Source organism: Astyanax mexicanus, chromosome 16 (genome assembly GCF_023375975.1).
Source record: "Astyanax mexicanus isolate ESR-SI-001 chromosome 16, AstMex3_surface, whole genome shotgun sequence".
Lineage (NCBI taxonomy): Eukaryota > Metazoa > Chordata > Actinopteri > Characiformes > Acestrorhamphidae > Astyanax > Astyanax mexicanus.
Window position 1 is genome coordinate 28573717 of NC_064423.1, and position 18961 is coordinate 28592677.

Here is an 18961-nt window from a genome sequence, read left to right on the forward strand (position 1 = left end):
ATACTAAATACTAAACTAAAATACAAAAGAAAAAAACACTACATATATTATTAATAAATTAAAACTCACATATCTGTTTACTGTTGGCATAGAACTGCAATAATATCGGTTTTATTTCATTGTTAATCCACCTGTATTCCAACACGACCCAAAAGACTGCCTGAGAACTTCCAGCCAATCAGAGCGCAGGGAGGCGGGGCCTGTCTGAATACGGGCGGTCCATAGTATTCAGTTTCAGAAAGTGTGAGGAGAAGCTTTCCAGAAGAATGAAACCAGCGAGACTGAGAGAGAAGAACGAGTCTGGACTGCTGTAGATCTGTCTCTGCTTCCTCCTGAGGGATGATAACTGCTTTAAATGGTAAGAAATTACAGTTATAATATAATATTATTATATAATATATAATAAAAGCTGCATGTGAACTTTCCAGACTTGCATCTGATCATTAGAGTGGAAACATTCCTGTTTTACGTTAGTTACAGTGGCAGTTAAATACAGCATACATACAACAACAAACTAAAACTCTGTTAGTGTTGCTGCAGAGATAGTAAATATGTATGTCAGATGATGTTTTTGGTCTATCTAAGTCTTGCAAGTGTTTTTTAATGCATTAACTTAACATAACATAACATATCTTAATAACTTCACTATAGCTGTTTCTCTACTGTGCACTTTATTTGACTTTATAATCTGCTCAATGGCCGTAAACTTGGATTAGGACATCTAAAAGTAAATTTATGCTTTATAATAACGTGTAAAATGGATAAGATACCTTCTGGATGTGTTGATCTGCAAGCAGTATAATTTTAGGAAAAAAACATCTTACCAGCTTTTAGAGCTTAAAAGAAGAGAATTGGTGATGTACAATACAATAAGATGAAAACTGTAAAAGGCAGTTGTCCTTAAACTTTTTAGGCCATGTACCACCAATGACCAAACTAAAACCTCCAAGTACCACCTACAAGCCATTTCACAGAAACACATGTAGTTACCACACGCACAGTTATTTATACACAGGACAATAGACCTGTAATCCACACTTATACATCTCATCACATCTTTAGCCAGTTGTGTGGAGCTTGCTCGCTTTTGTAGTCTGTAAATTACTATAATTACGTAAGTTATTTGATTCTATTTGAGATTCTGGAAAGGATTTAGACAGAGGAAAATAAACAACATGAAAGCCAAGCAGTGAACTTTTTACCTTATTAAGCTATTAACTGTAATGCAGAAACTGTAGTGAACTGCTGGTGACTGGCTAATTGATGCAGGTTATCATATCTTGTGGCTTTCCACAGGATTCTACTGTAGTATCAATGAAACTGATGTTAATAATGATAAAACTGTAATTCTGAGAGTGAAGGACTGAAGTGTAGCTTACATACAGGTTCTAACAGGCAAAGCACTAAACGCTAATGTAACTTATGTCATGTAATTAGCAAAATTACAGATGGAAACTTTATAGATTTCAATTCTGTTTTTTTTTCTGTGGTCATCCAGTGTACCACCTTGGGATTTTCAAGTTCCACAAGTTGTACCTGTTCGAGTACAAGTTTATTTACAAAAGAAAACAGCATTCTGTATAATTAAGTTGTAACAGTCTGAGCATCTCAGTAATATGCAGTATAATATGTATTCTAATGAAATATATAAGATCATTGCAGTTTTAGTCATGTTTTACACTGGATTATGTTGTCTAAGATTTTGAAAATAAGTCATCATGCTGTTCCTTTCAACTGAAATATTTCTACAACATAATTTTGCCCAAAAACTCTACTCATTAGTGTGTAATTTCTCCAGAATTCAAATCATTTCCACACAAATGACCCATGCACATGCAATATTTAGGGTTCAAGCACCGAAGGTGCGTAGAACCCAATTGTTTTTGCTAAGATTTTTCTTCTTCTTCTTCTTCTTATTATTATTATTCTTTTTCTCCTGAAAAAACAGTTGTGCAGCCTAAACCGTAAGTCATAGAGAAATGAAACTTGGTAGGTAGATGTAGGATCTCGGTGGACAACAAAAATGGCACCGATTGGTCAAGTGGTGGCGCTATAAACAAGGAAATTCATTTTTCACAATTTTCTCAATAACTCAAAAACCATAAGACCTACATTCAAAATTCTTTTTTTGATGGATTCCTTGGGTCAATACCAACAACTTACCAATTTGGACCATGCACTTCCGTCTATATAGATTTTTTGCTAATTTGCATAATATGCAAAACCTACTTTTGCAAACTAGTCCTAGGAATGTTGACCAATCCTGGCATGTTTGGTATCAAAACACTCGTGAGAGCATGCGCTTCAATATTCATTAAGAAAAAGTTGAAATATGTAAACAATATGGCCGCCATATGCAAATTAGTCCTTCCGGATATATGCCCCATTCACTTCAAGAGGTAAATTTGGAGCACTGTTTCTCAGCAACCGTGCAACCTAGCAAGTTGAAACTTTGCATGCAGAATCTATCATACAGCCTCTAAAGGATGTTCAAAGGGCAACTTAATCAATCAACATGGCTGAACACCATCAGCCAATCAGCATTCAGCAGACATTTTGGCAGGCTGAATGTTGCCCAATCTGGATGATATTTGGCAGTTATGTTCAGGTGGAGACACTGTAGTGACCTGCAAAGTGCTGAAACAATCCGCCCACTGGGGGGCGCTGTTCCAAAAAAACGAGTATATGTCAATCATGCTGTACTATTTTGACATCTAATTGTTTTTGCCATATTTAGTACAGTGGCTCTGACAAATTTCTCAATACAACTATGTTTAAAAAGTGCTTTGTTCATTCATAATTGCTAATTGTTTGAAAATAGCTATATTGAAACTACTCTCTGGATATTTGGCCTATCACCTCCATTTCAGTCTTGCTGCACACTGTAGAGTCTCTAGGTAAATGTTCATTAAAAACATATGTGAAAATTTCACATACAATACTCTCCAGGCATCAAGCAATCTGTGCGTCCTTGGAATTTCTAACCTAAATTGCTGTAAGTCTGCAGTATTTGCTGTAATCTCACAATGTTAAAGACCTCTGTACAATATCACTCTGATGAAGCGCCATTTAATACAGAACTAGATTAAGAATAACTTGACATTACATGTCATATCAGAACATTCACTCCTTTGTGCCTCTTCTCAACATTAATAACAGGTGAAAGACTTTTGATCATTTCTAAATGTGACAGAATGTCTCCAATTGTGTTAGACCTTCTTACACATCACCATCCTATGCTCTAGTAGGCACCATTGTGCTAGTTGGTGCTTGATGAAGCGCCATTTAATTCAGAACTAGATTTATAATAACTTCGTAATTACATGTCATATCAGAACATTCACTCCTTTGTGTTAATTTAAACTTGTTTGGTCAAACATTTCAGCTTGTTCTGCAAAGGTTCAAAGGTCAATCTGAATACCACTTTGTGAACATTTTGGTTGAAGCCACCTGATCAATACCAATAACATGTAGACACCTTTTGACTAGTTCTAACTCACTTAATGAATATCCTACAAAGTTCACTAGATTTACATGTGAATTTAAGCACTGATCAGGTTGAAAGGCCTCTGCTCAACATTAATAACAGGTGAAAAACTCGATAATTTCTAAATGTGACAGGGCATCTCCAATCATATTAGACCTTCTTACACATCACCATTCAATGCTCCAGTAGGCACCATTGTGCAAGTTGGTGCTTGAACCCGATGATTTTATATATTATATATTTTGAAACTGTATTTCCTTAGAGTTTGAAATTGTTTTGAATATGTCGATATTTGCCAAAACCTATATCAGTTTTGCAGACAGGTCTGCAGACAGGCCTGAACAATATATATTCATTATAATAAATCGATATATTCAAAAGTGTTTTATACAAAACAAAAAATGACATATTGTAATATATTGCATGCTATGCAGGCTATCACCTGTGTGCAGTTTAATTTCCAAAAAATAACATTGCTTCAATGGAAATGTTTTTTTTTTTTTTTTTTTACAGATTTTGACATTTTATTTTATTTGGACTTTACTAAGTAAAAGTTTGATCAAAATATGGTCAAATATCTAATAAATTCTCTTTAAGCTTTTTAAGCATATGTTATTATTACAGAACAACATATTTTACTCTTTAAGACATATTTGAGTGGCCTATGATCATCTAAAAATAACCTCTTGCACATGTTACTGTCTTCTATAAACTCTTTGCTATTTTATGTTAATAAAGGTGCGTCAAAATGTAAACAAATTGGTCTAGTGTTGGTCTATTACTATTACAGCATACGTTAGCGGCTGATGTAGAAACAGCAGGACACTACAGGCTTCCCTATCCTGGCAGTGTCAGTACGTGCTGATGTACACCACAGGCAGTGGCTTTTATACTGTTCATATCAATACTAAACTTATATTGTATTGATGTAAATTAATAAATATATTGTTATATAAGTTTTGGACATATCGCCCAGCCCTATGCCCACCCCTAGACAGACAACAGTGGTTCTCAGCCTTGGTCCTGGTCCAACCACTATCCTGCATGATGTAGTAGTGCTTTCTCTGCTGTGTCGCACCCAATTCGCCTCAGGAAGGGCTTGGCAATTACTTTGCTAATTGGTTTGGAAGTGTTTTCTTCTGCAACTGAAGTACATCATGTTACGCTGTATGTCCACATGTTTGTGGACACCCCTTCTGGTGAATGCATTCAGCCACTGACACAGACGCTGACACAAATGTGCAAATGTACATCCACAGCTTGCCTAGTCTCTGTAGTAAGTATTGCAAAATAGGACTCTCTGAGAACACAAATATTATTTATTTATTTGTTTATTTTATTTGGATCCCCATTAGCTCCTATAATGATAGCAGCTATTCTTCATGGGGTCCATAAAACACACAAACATAATCCAAATGTATACAAATGAAAAGAAATAAACATAGGTAAGTAAGAAAAACAAGAAGTAGAAAGAAAAAATAAAAAAGGGTCGTTATAAATCCAGTAACCTCTCTATTGCCTTTGAAAATAATTTCCCTACTTTACTGTTCACTTTTTTATTTTATTAAACAGGAATAAGTTAAATAGTGTAATTTTAGTTGTTTTTAACCCATATTTTATTATCAATTTTGAGCAGTGAGTCATGTAGTAATAGCTCTGTAAATCACTGTTCAAAACCTGTAATTAGTTTTAGCTCTTGGTAATTTCAAGTATTTTTTTAATATATCTCGTTGCATTGGTTTCTCTTTCTTTTTTATTCATATAAATTAATTGTGAAGGCTAAATGGATATTTTAAACTTTTAGTCCCACAAGGTTATAACTTGTATATATTTACAAAATGCCTAATGCTAGGTGTGGACCACCATGCTAGAGGAGTATAAAGACCCCTAACTGGGAGCAGTGGAATAAATTATGTTCTCTAAAATGATGATGATGATGATGATGATGATGATGATGATGCTCATTTAATTCTTTTGGAAAGGATGAGTTGAAAGGATGAATGTGGAAGGATGAGGTGGAATGGTGATTAGCCAACATCCTGACAGCACTAATGCTTGTGTTCATAGACTGTATATAGCTGGACAGAGGGTCGTCTCTCAAAAGTGAAGCCACCACAGGTCGGGCGCCCCCTGCTGTTCGGCTGCAGAAAGCCGTGTAACTCCACCCATTCCCATAGGTTTCAATGGCAAAACAGACAACTTTCAATCACGTTTTTTTTTTTAATATACTGTAAATCTACCTCCAATATTTAAATGCAACAGCTAGTGTAACCTCTGCTTATATTGTCAAATTTTTATATCCCCACAGAATTCGGTGTTTAAAACGTTATTCAGCTCTATTCAAAAAAGGTGTGGTTATTGTAAAAGGGCTGCTTATGGGCGGGACCAATAACAGACCGTCAGCTCCGCTCCGCCCCGCTCTGCAGTCTGTGACCGCGAGGCAGCCCTCAGGGGTGGGGTTATTTAAATGAGTAGGCTGCTCTCCACAGTCTTTCTCCCTCCTCTGGACTCTACTGCGCAGAATCAGGTGGCAGGATCGCCAACATGGCGGAAGATTTTGGCTTCATTTTCATTGAATGAATGGGAACGGAGATACGGTGTCCATCTTTTTTTACAGTCTCTGCTTGTGTTGATGAATGCAATCAAATCCTCACAGCAATGCTCTCTAAAACTAAAACAATTGCACACTCTTTATTTTAATACCTTGAATTTTGAAATGGGCAGATGGCCCATTATGTTTTTTCTATGTTTTCTCCTCTATAAGTGTTAATTGATCTGTAACTGGAAACAGTGATTGTTTTAGCTCAAGCTTTTGAAGTATTAATGCGGTTCAGGTGGAGAAAGAGGCCGTAATGTAACTTAATGCACAAAGCACACTTTCCCCACTAATGATGCGCTGAATGGATGTTAGATTACTGACTTCAGAGAGGGCTTTCAAAGTGGCCAAGACTTGTTTATGAGAGCACTCTGAGTTCAGACAGAGGTAAAGGCCATTAGCTCAGCAGTGAGGCCAACGACAGATGAGTGATTCCTCTGCACATTCTTGAGAGCGACCCTGATAGCCTGTCCGGTAACTGGAATTAGGGTTTGACTCCCTGATCTAATGGCATCACAGATTGTGAGAAAGTTACGTAATGGTATGTGTTTGTGCTCGTATTGTTTGTGGGTTGAGTTTCCTGTTTATGTCAATTTTAGAAATCACTGTCCTTCAAGTTGGTGACTTTTTCTCAACCGTATTTAATTTGATAGTCATTCGTTTTAGCTTTTGCCTGAAAAACGCAATTTTCCAACTATAAATTTTAAAGCATTCTGTGTTTGACAAGAGTTGTTATTCAGAGATATGTCTACTGCCAAAATTCAACATTTTCCATATTAGAGAAATCATCTCTCAGCAGCGTTGGAGATAGACCAAAAAAAGTTGTCTGGAAGAAACACTTCTCTACAAATAAACATTTCAAATAGCAGTTTTAGGAGTTTTCTCAAGATGTTCAGATGCTGTTTGGAAACTAATCAAACACAGAAGTGTCCTTTCAAGCACCAGCACCAGCAGAGCTATCTATCACTAAAGGCTCTGTAGTGCTTTAGTGCTGTGCACAAGAAAAACAGCCAAATAAAATTAATCACACATTAGACGCCACTGAGTGCAAAGTGCCTCGGGAAAAGTGTCTGGACTGTTGGGTTTAAAACACATGGGGGCCTTTTTTCAACACTGGTGTGTAGAGAAAGGGAAGCACAACTTAGAGCACAGGACAAGAACGTTTAACCCATGTCTCATGCTGGTTTTTAATTTCAAATGAATTAAAGAAGGAGGTTTTATTATCATCTGTTACAGCTGCATCTCTTGAAATAATGAAACTATTTTACAATGACATGTTAAATGTCTGGCCATGTCCCATATAAGCTAAAGAATGCTGTGCTAAATTGTGAAATATTCTTCTCCTGCATGCTTCTCTCCTGCATGCTTGACTGTGTGCACGGACAGTGCTAGTGAGATGTCACTGATCTCAATCATTACCATTTACTGTACTGTACACTGTAGGCAGAAATGCCTTCTCTTATGTAATCCTGGTCCTAACTGACATTGTGAATCGAGGAATGTTAAATGTCCAAACAAAAATGGACACTGGAAATGGACTGTCCCATCCATCTGCTCCCACTATTAGGCCTCGATATGATAACTATGATAACTCAAGTTGCCTTTCTTGCCATGAACATGATGGTAGTGTTTATATCTCTCTCACAAGCTAACACCTCACAACTTACACAGGTGTGGGTGTTCCCAAGCCATCCCAATGAGTTAACAGTGTATGATAAATTCACATATTGCTTTTCCATGAAAGTTGGCATGTCAGTGTATGACCAACTGAATTGCTTGTGGTACCAAAATAGCTGCTAATTATCTGGAAATTATTGCCAACGTTCACCAGTATCAATAAAAGCATTGGTCGTCAACGTCAGCTGTTGTTGTAGGACAACTGATAAGAAAGAAAAACTGAAAAAGGAGGTATAAGATTATTGTTATGATAGCAAGAACTTTTATATTCAGCAATTTCATTGTTTTTTATGTGTCCCTGTTTATTTGGCAGATGTTGGATGAGGCCTAGAGGATGAAGTAATCACCTGTCTGAGAGGATTAATCTGGAGAAACATCAGCTTTGTCGCCATGTCCAATAACCAAAGCAATCAGTCCCTTGCTTTTTGCTTCTCAGGCAGCAGCCCCATTTCCAACAAGGCTGTAAACCACACGGTGGCCTCAGCCTACTTCTCTGCTGTGTTCAGTGCTCTGGGCCTCAGCTCCAACCTGTTTGCCTTAGTGGTGCTGGTGAAGGCCTTCCACCAGACCAAAAGCCGCTCCCGTTCCTCCTTCCTCCTCTTTCTTTGTGGGCTGGTGGTGACTGACTTCATGGGCCTTCTGGTCACCGGCACTATTGTGGTATCCTTCCATGTGACCCACTTCGATTGGATGTTGCTGGACCCTAATTGCCACTTTTGCAACTTCATGGGCATGTCCATGGTCTTCTATGGCCTTTGCCCACTGCTCCTCGGAGCCACCATGGCTGTGGAGCGCTTTGTAGGCATCAACTGGCCGTTTGCTCGCTCCGCAAACATCTCCAAGAGCCGAGCCTGCTACATGGTGTTCGGGGTGTGGGTGAGTGCCGGTTTCATCAGCCTGCTCCCTCTGCTGGGACTCGGCAGCTACCACATCCAAGTACCTGGATCCTGGTGCTTCCTTAATATCAGCCACATGCCTCTGGACATGGCCTTCTGCCTCATCTTCTCACTGGTGGGGCTGCTGTCTCTGGCCGTGTCGTTTGTTCTGAACACTGTGAGCGTGGTCACTCTCCTGAGGGTCTGCTGCGGACAGGATTCCAGCCGAAGGAGGAGAGATTATGAATTGGAGATGATGGTGCAGCTCATCTTGATCATGGTCATCGCTTCTATCTGTTGGTGTCCCCTACTGGTAAGTTCAGCAGTTTGGGTGGTAATGAGATAAGTTACATTTGTGTTGGAAATGATGGAAAACAAAGATATTCAGAATAATGACTAATTATTCTGTTACACTGTTCCTCACAATAAGTTCCATTTAATTGTTAAGCAGTGTTTTTGGCTGTGTCAGTTAATAGCTTATGGCCATCCTTTATCCATTAAAGGTTCGGATGTTTAGGTATAGGCCAATCTTCACACAACATGCCCATTTGGAACCAGAAACCGGGGCCAGGGTCAGCCATAGGTTGTACACTGCACATATGGGGTTTAGGTAATGATGGAGCCAGTTTGGGTAGCCCAACAGGGTTTCGTTAACAACACATATATAAAAACCCATTTAGAGCACATGCCCACCAAAAACGCACTCACCCACCCCACATCCACCTATGTAAACCCCACACAAGAATTTTGGCAGGCTGGATTGTTTCTGAACAATTGTGAGTTGCAAAGATATTTTTTAGCTCACATTACTTTAAATAAGGTATTTTGGGTGTCCCTATAAGTTCGGCAGGCCTTAAGTGACTGTTTATCACACTGTTGATCAGACAGATGATATTGTGGTGGTGATTGGGGTCAGTCAGTTAACAGCCAGTCACAATCCTGCAAAAGCTCTGTACTGGATCAGTTATATCCCTGCTCATATTGTTTGGCTGTAGTGTTCCGAAAATAAATGTTGTAACAATAAGCGGACGCTGAGAGCAAACTGTCGAGAACAGTTAAGTACTGCCAAAAATAACAGAAATATTCTGAGGCAATTACTAAAATCTCTTATCTTTGATGATGTTCTTGGTGCGGTTCCCGCTGGTTTATGTCCAGCATCCATCCATACTGATATACTATCTCTACACTGTAAACCCAGAAGTAGTTTGAACTCAAATAAATTAAGTCTTTTTTACATACAATTGGAGATTTCTAAACAATACTCAACTATTTTGAGTTAGTTGAACATTCGTGGGCACATATACACTTAAACTTTGAGTTGAATCAAGTTATAATAACTGAGTTTAGTCTGTTGCCATTAACAGCTTCTTTTCCATTGGCTGCTGTCACAATCTATTTGCATACTGGGTGTGTCCAACTGTTTTTGACACTCACCTTCAGTGTGTAGTGATTCACCCGGGGCTACCTTAGGTAAACTTGTAGATCACATGTTATGATTAAATTCTTGGTCTCTGTGTTGTAGGTTGTAGAACAAGCATAATTTACTGATCTGGAGTAACTCTGTGTTCTCGCTGTGCTCTCAGTACTTTTAATTCTTTACTGTTTTCTTTCATCTACTTTTCTATGAGTATTTAAAAAAATAGTTGAATGAAACCTGAAATAAGACTAAATACAAGTTCAGGAAAATATTAATTTTAAATATATATGTATATGTATATGTTCATTGTACTTAAAAATTATATTACATGACCTTAAAATTTATTAGGTAATCGGTTAGAACAAAAGTTTTGAGTTTAGTCAACTTATCGGGTTTTTCAGTGTAGTAATGGCTTTGGCCCTGTGTACACTGTGCAAGTTTAAATGAACTATTATCAACAGAATAATTGACTTTGACACAGATGAGGTGCACTTAAGGAACTTGCCCTTTGCCGGAAATGCAGTGTTTTCTACGACAAGTGCCTTACTGTGTTGGGTCCTGATAAGCTATGTGAGGAAAACCATCTCCGGTGGGAGAAAACACAGGAAGTCACTCCCACTGATATTTACATGCACACTAGCAGTTCACTATTAGTCTAACAAATTGGGGTGTGATTATTCACAAAATTTAGTATTAAGTTTGCATCTATATCGTTTTTAATAATTTTTTCTTCACTAGAAAATAAGGAGTGGCTTATTTTCGGCTAATATTTGAATTTATTCAGATTTGATTATCGGAATGATTTTCTGAGCATGGATTAAGCAGGGTCCTGGATTTACTTTCTGTGGTCTCTATGGTGTTTCACCAAATCAAAATATTTTAGTCTTAATCTAACTGTATATAGGCTCAACTTATCACTCTAGCCATAAGCTTCATTGTAGTCACAAGCAAATGCAGAAAGAATGTTATCACTCAAACTCCAACTCCTTTTAAGCATAATAGTCCTCAAGTGTTACTTTAGCTACCAGTTAAAATATTATTCTCACACAACTACTAGCCACAAGCTATTATGTTACTATGAAGTAACCACTCTAACCACAAGCAAATATATATTAGCCCCAAGTTACCACTCTAACCACAATCCAACAGCCCCCCAGGTACCACCTTAGCTTGTACATTGACCTAATTACAAAAGTAAGCATTTTTAACCTGCCCCCACTCTCTAACTATAAACTTTACTATGAAATGTAATTATTAAAATCCTTCAGTGATCCTTTTTTGCATTGTATCGTGACTCCAAATACCATCTGTGCTTTAAAATATATATTTTTTTTAATAAATCAGTAATATTTAAGTTAAAATAAACATTTTAGTTGTATCCCTGAGTTTCACTTATTCCTGTTCCTTACTGTAAAACATTACCCCATCTGAAACATATGGAACATTCTACAAGTCACATCTACAACAGGAAGTGACATCAGTTGGTTCTTCTGAAGACCATGGGAAGACCAAGATTTCCTCATTTGTTTTTCTGTATATTTGATCTTATAGTAACTGTGACTGAAGAGGTCAATCTCAACACTCTTTCTTATCTTAAAAAATCGTATTTGTTTATTTTTAAAATACAGATTTTGGGAAAATCACTCGAATGTGCTTAGTGTCCTCATGCTATAAGCATAATCGCCATTTAGCTTTTGTCATGTTTTTGCTAATTTTATGATAAAAACACATTCCTGTTTAATACTTTAGTTCCTGTAAACATAGTAAGTAACAGGGATGAATGCCAGTAACAGGAGTGAGATCCAGTAACAGGAGTGAGATCCAGTAACAGGCATAAGTGCCATTAACATGAGTGATTTTTTTGTCATAAATATCAATTATTTAAACATGCAGTCAACCATTTCTTTAAAATAAAAAAATCTTAATATAAAATCTCAGAAATTATTGGACTTGCGTTTAAACATGCTTTTTAAATGTCACATGAGTTTTGTAACCATCTTCAGATTAGAAACCTTGTAATAAAAAAAGCTGCCTAACCTGTACATGTTTTGAATAGTAAAATATATGTGTTTTAATTTTTAAGAGTTACAACAAGCAAATGGCACCCATTCTGTGAAATTGCCCACCCAATGGAAGGTATCCCTAGTAGGCAAAGGTCCACACTGATGGTGAAGGAGTCCATTATGCAAATAAAGGATGTCAGAGACCAACTGTTGTTTTAAATGTATTAAGTAGATTCTATATGCTCTACTGTTTTACACCAGACTGTTAAACAGTCATTTACTGTATGATTTTACTGTTAAAAGCAGAGGAAACAGCTAAATGTTAACCTCAAGTTAACAACAAGCTAACCCCAAGTCAACAACTCAAACAACAAGCTAATATAGTATCCCCAAACAATAATTTTAAGGGATTTACACTGTCTGACATCCTGTTTTATGATTCAGTGTTTTATGCAATAGATTGAGCTAAGGCAACTTAACCATACCTGTCCTGTCTAATAATCACTGATAAAGTTAATATCAACACTGTTATTGTGATTACGATTTTTCCCTTATATATTGTGACTCCATTTGCTTCCTTTATTTGAGAAATTCTGTACAGCCCCAGCACAGTTCATTCATGTTTTTTCTTGTATGTGGATTAATATTAAGTGTTCAGACACAATAAATTGGCTTTGCTTTAGGGAATGGGGGTGCAGGGTGGCTGCTCTTACCCCTACAATCAGCTGCAACTCTCCTGTCACTGACTAACCCTGTTTCTCCTGCACAGATTTACATTATGATGACTGTTTTGTCTGCTGCCAGTGCCAGACCGGATTTTGTTTTGCTCTGCCTTCGAATGGCCACCATAAATCAGATATGTGACCCCTGGATTTACATCCTCTGTCAGGAGTCTAAACTGAGGCGAGTAAAGACTCCAGCCTAATCCAGATCAACAGCGGCCACCATTATTACCTCACCTATCAGCGCTAACTCGGCTGCGATGAACCACACTGAACTGCGCAAGATGCATCTCCGGACTGATCCAGATCCAGAATGGCTCCATGCTAACAGTAGCACAGGCTGTGTAGTGCACGGTAGTGCTTAAGCTTCAATGCAAAATGTTGTTAACCATTCACATTCTTTCTTTTTTCAGCATCCCAACTGCAACAAACGTAGAGTAGATTAACAAATAGATTCATTATAGAAAGAACTAGGGGTGCATTGATATGGGAATTCAGGTCTAATAGCATATAGAGATATTTAGCTTTTTAAATTGAACCAAAACCAAAAAAAATGAAACTGAACATTTTCACAGATTTGCATTTATTTTACCACCTTTTTCATCACTGAATAATTTAAATGTGAGCGTGGGTCTGCCACTTAAATATGATTTAAGAAATATGAAAGTGTTTTTTTTTACCATTTGCAGACTAATATACATCTATTAATAAATCAGTAATATTTAGGTTAAAATAAACAATTTAGTTGTATCCCTGAGTTTCACTTATTCCTGTTACTGTAAAACATCACCCCATATGAAACATCTGGAACATTCTACAAGTCACATCTACAACAGGAAGTGACATCAGCTGGTTCTTCTGAAGGCCATGGGAAGAAAAAAAAAGTTCCCTCATTTGTTTTTCTGTATATTTGGTCTTATTGTAACTGTGACTGAAGAAGTCAATCTGAACACTCATTCCTGTTACCTAAATATTTTTTTAGATCTTATTTGTTTATTTTTAAAAATTTAAGTGGGTCTGCCACTTAAATATGACTCAAGAAATATGAAAGTGCTTTTTTTTTACCATTTTCAGACTAATAGTTTTAGTTGCCAAATATTTAGTGACCCCCTCATAGCGATAGAAAATGTTCAATATTATGTAGAACCTTTTTTTTTTATTAAAAGTGTTGGCCATTATTTAAGAGTCAGTCCAGTGCAATACCAATATAATTCCCATATCATCATGCATCCCTAGGAATGGTATTTCATATTTCATGCATCTCATTTTCATGTAACTTAACTACTTTCATGCTTGTACTGTTCTTTTCAGCATGTGTTGTTGGTCAGACAATGTGTGTCACAAAGTGTGTGTGTATGTGTGTTTGTGTGTGAGTGGTAAATTTGACTCACTGGTTTGTGGTGGAAATGGCTGACTGGCTTGCAGCTCCTTATTCATGATGGAAGCCCTACAGGTGCCCAGGATGGAAGGTGGTCTGGGTCTGAATGTGGAGCTCATCTGCCTACAGGCTGTTGTTCTTCAGTAAATTCCTCTGTTTCTAATGTTAGCCCAAACACAGTATCCACTTGGAGAGCATGGGAAGGAACAGCTAAAAATGGGTTTTATAGTGAGTGTGTGTGTATGTGTGTGTGGTTGGATAGACTGCATGTGTGCATGTGTGCAAACCTGGAGTTGTGCCTGCATGAACTCTAAGCTTAGGCAACAGTGTTATAATAAAACTCTCAGTCTGTAAACTCTCTCTCTCTCTCTCTCTCTCTCTGTCACATTTTTTTTTCTTTATTTGTCTTGTTTTTCTTTCTTCCCTTTCTTTCCCTTTCTCTCTATCATGTTTATTGTTTCTAACTCTCTTTTCTTTCACACAGTCTCTCTGTCTTTCTTTTCTGAACTACCCTCTCTTTTTGTCCCTCTCCATTTTCTCTCTCTGTTACTCAATCTATTTATTACATTCTCAATCTTTATCTCTTTCTCTCCCTCTCTCTTATTTCTCATTATCTCTCTTTCACATGCTCTCATTCCCTCTCACTCCTTTTCTTTCTTTCTTTCTTTCTGTCACACACATTCTCTCTCTATTCTTTCTATCTTCCTTTCTTTCTCTCCCTCTTTTTCTGTATTGTTTTAAATATCTATTACTTTCTCAATCTCTGTCTTATCTAGTCTTTTCCATCCTCTTCTTCAGTGCACCAAATAATAATGATTAATAATGATTTAATTAGTGTCAATTAATAATTAGCTGAGACATTCTGTCATAGTACTGTTAATTAATATACCCTTATTGTAATGTTTTACCCTTTATTTTTATTTTTTAGTATGCCATTTACAGTCAACTTCACTCTCTTTATCTGTCTCTCTCTCTTGCTCTCTTTCTCTCTCTTTGTGTTTTTGTCCTTCTCTCTTTATTCAACATTTTTCATAAATGTCTTCTTTTTCTTTCTTGCTCTTGGGAACTCACTCTTCTTCTTATATTTTTCCTTTTTGGTTATCTTCATCAATCTACCCTATATATATAATAATCAATAATAATTTTTTTCTGTGTGCAGGTGTTTATTGCACAAACTGTGTTTTCGGAGGGCAAGCTCAACATCCCCCGTCTCTTGCTCGGGATTCGCTTTGCCACGTGGAACCAGATCCTGGACCCTTGGGTCTACATCCTCTTCCGTCGTTCCGTACTGAAGCGTGTTTACCCTCGGATGGACTGGTCCCGCGGCTCCATCGCCAGCCTCTACCCCTCTTTCCGGAAGCTCACACGGAGCTCTCTGGGGGGCACCAGCAGGCTGGGGGAAACCAAGCTCGATGGGCAGATCTCCCAGGAAACCAAACAGGAAGATGAGGATCCATTTCCAGAACAGAACGCCCCTGCACATTCCTAATCACTTCTGTTTCTGTTAACATCTGAGAACCTCTGAGAACATTTTGCGTTTCTGTAATGGAATGTAATCTTTTTTTCTTTCTATTTAAAGCAGCATCATGGAAAGATATGAAGATGAATCTGAGCTCTGCAGACTGTTCGCATTACCTGATTAGTTTCGTTTTGAACCTTTGGAGCATGTTCTGGAGCGACCTCTTCCAGTGTGTTTTGACCTCCAGCTGCCCGAGGCTTTGTAAACGCCTCCATCTGACTGAAATAAGTGGGATCTGACAGTGACATCTGTTGCGTGTCTTGCTGGGATAGCTCACTAACGAGAAGCTTTGGTCCAGGACCAAAGGGTGTTGTGTGTGTTATATGAGTGCTACTCAGCATCTGTGTATGTTTGTGCAGAGCCATAAATGTTAATGTATGAATAGAAGTCAGAAATGGGGAGAAACGTTTGAAAATATGAACAAAAACAGATTTTGGAGCTGCTACCATAGGTGCTAATGTTCTGAAGCTGTTTAACTGTAAAGGGACCACCCACCAGAGATACCAATCTGAACACAATGGTCCAAAGACAGTGTCATTATTTTGTAGATGATTGCATAGTTGATATGCCCAGTTTTCAATGAACGAAAATGCATGTAGGGTTATCAAGAAACGCCTGTATTCTGTAAAGTGGTAAGTACATATGTTCAGAAGCCTGTACGTTTTGTTCTGTATGCATTTTGCCATGGACATTAGCTTCTTTGTATGTATTAGCAAGGTAAAGCTAATTTAAAATCAAGCAAAAATGATTACTCATCACTGCCCTCTAAAGGTGTTTTAAAGTGTTGTTGTCGAAGGTTAGATATGAACTTGCCGTTAACTATGTGTTAGGCGCAGTGTTGCCAACTTAGCGACTTTGTCGCCATATTTAGCGACTTTTCAGACCCTCTAGCGACTTTTTTTGTAAAAAAGCGACTAGCGACAAATCTAGCGAGTTTTTGTGGTGTTATTGGAGACTTTTGGCGACTCTAAGATGAACACGAGCTCTTCAGTTACTGTCCTGCCGGGAGCCCCGCCCACACCACTCACAGTGCAGACCCACACTATCTCACACTCAGAGAACACACACACACACCGCTCCACCAACACACTGTAAATTAATCGCGCTTGCCCACAGCCACCGCTGACTGACCCCGCTCTGTATTTACAGAGCAGAAGTATAAATATTAATGTGTCTTCAGTGTGACACGAACAGAAATCACTGAATTTAACTCACTTTGTCACTCACCTCATTCATCATATAGCCTGTCACTCACCTCCTCCACAGTGTCTGCCTCTTTATAAAAAGCTAAATATCTATTAAAACATTCAACAATATGTCTATGATAGATTCAAAAATAAAGAAAACTTAAGAAAACGTAAAAAAATAAAAATAAAATAAAACAAACAAACTAAAAAAAAAAATAAAATGTAGAATAACAGTTCCGGCTAACTGCTGCTCTTATAATAGCATTTAAGAACATGGCAAAAAAAACTAATTTATGTAATTCACGTAAAAATGAAGTTATTGTAAAAAAAAAGTGACGTCCTATTTAAAAAGCAACAGAAGTTGTTTATTTGTAACATTTCTAACATATTTATGGTGTTTTTTACTCACTTTTTTCCCTAATCCTTTACAGCTTCAAAAATATGTATTATGCAAATTAGGCGTTGACGTCATTTAGCGACTTCTAGCGACTTTTAGGACAGCCAATAGCTACTTTTCTTACTGAGGAGTTGGCAACACTGGTTAGGCGGCATTGCTAGTACCACAATGCTGCCTCACTGCTGTGTCCCCAAATGCTATTCTTCAAAAAAAAAGAAATCTTATAGAGGTCAAATTTTCCATAGTTTCCCCAAAGATACCGTACTTCACCATGAATGAATTCACAATATTTATGATGTATGTTACTATGCTAGCTAGCTAGCGAAGGATAGCCTTAATAATATTACCCAGCCAGCCAATCTAGCCAGATGAACGTTAACAGAGAGAGAGCTAAAGCTAGCTAAACCTGGTTCTCAGCTATGACTTGTTTAACCCTGAACTGGTTATTGTCTCGGGTTTAACATCAAAACGAGCGGAGGGTAACATTAGTCAAGCCATGGCTCTTTAGAGTAGCCTGCTTAGCTAGCTAGCTAGTAAATATCCTACCGTGGGAAGCCTGGTCTTACAGGAGTGTACACTTGCATGCTTAGCTGGTAACGTAACTGCTGTGTTAACATACATTTTCTGACTGATTTGATATTACAGATTAAAGTGGACACAAAAGTAAGTTCAGAACACTTTACAAAATAGCGTTTCTTTAAGACACTGGTTGAAATGTGAAAGTTAAAGAAGGATGCTGTGCCCACATTATTTACCTGGACAGAAAAGCCTGTAAGGAAGACTGTAGTTAGACCAACTACAAGGTATTTTTCTACAGTCGCTGAGTTAGCTAGTAACTAACTAGGTAGCAAGTTAGCTAACACAGGAGTTTTCACTACAGCAAACAAAGCTATCTTTCCCGTCCTGCACATAACCCTCAATCCAGCCTTTTAGTAAAACAGCACGGTAAATCTTACCCTTTTTTGCTGCCCATTTTTGACTGTTTTCACCTTTAATTTAGGGAGGTGTTTGAGGTTAGTTGTCCACACAGTTGGTGCCATTTAAACTGGTGGATATTCTAGCGGCTCAGCTGTCTTGGAATTTCCGGTTTAGGAGCATACCCCCCGGCCTCACTTCTGTTTCAGAATGGTAATGTAGTAAACATGGTTCATTTGGAAGTTGTGAAGCATTATTCATATGGCAGGTGTCAAAATAAAAGTCCCATTATTTATCATTATTATGTACAATGAATTGTGACATAAACTGTTGGTGAATACCTGAGTAATGCTGTTTGCTGTGCAGTGATTATGCATTCGTTATGAAGGTACAGTATGTGTACATGGATAAGGAAGTTCTCTTCATTCTGCAAATATGTTGTGGGGGTTGTTTTCCACAGCCTGGCCCCCCCCTTAATGGTGGTCTCTGGCCTCTTAGCTGTCACACACTGCCATCATGAAACAATAGCAACCTGGCAAACCTCTCTCAGACTAATAAACAAACTCCTGGAACTCTCTGAACCAACAGCGAAAGGTTATGTGACCAGTTTAGCAAGTGTGATTCCAGACCTCTCATCACAAATCAAACTCTCAGCTCGGCCTCAAGTGTGTGACGTTATGCTGTTTAATTTTACCGATAAACACAAGTCTGAATAAATGGTCTTCCGTTGTCATATTTATTTCTCTGTATAAATACATGCACGGATCACCTGCCTTGTTTATTTACGA

At 37.8% G+C, this 18961-nt stretch overlaps 1 protein-coding gene across 2 annotated transcripts; it reads left to right on the forward strand.

Moving 5' to 3' along the window:
* Positions 1 to 256: 256 nt before the first annotated feature.
* tbxa2r (thromboxane A2 receptor) lies at positions 257 to 18908 on the forward strand. 2 transcript variants are annotated; one of them, XM_007246177.4, is made up of 4 exons: positions 257 to 358; positions 8074 to 8948; positions 12825 to 12958; positions 15315 to 15588. In XM_007246177.4, the coding sequence occupies exons 2-4, from the start codon at positions 8151 to 8153 to the stop codon at positions 15445 to 15447; spliced, it is 1065 nt and encodes a 354-aa protein (XP_007246239.3). In that variant the 5' UTR covers positions 257 to 358; positions 8074 to 8150; the 3' UTR covers positions 15448 to 15588. The 2 variants fall into 2 exon arrangements, with proteins under 2 accessions (XP_007246239.3, XP_007246237.3); XM_007246175.4 differs by lacking the exon at positions 12825 to 12958 and having other exon boundaries at positions 15315 to 18908.
* The last annotated feature ends 53 nt before the right edge of the window (positions 18909 to 18961 follow it).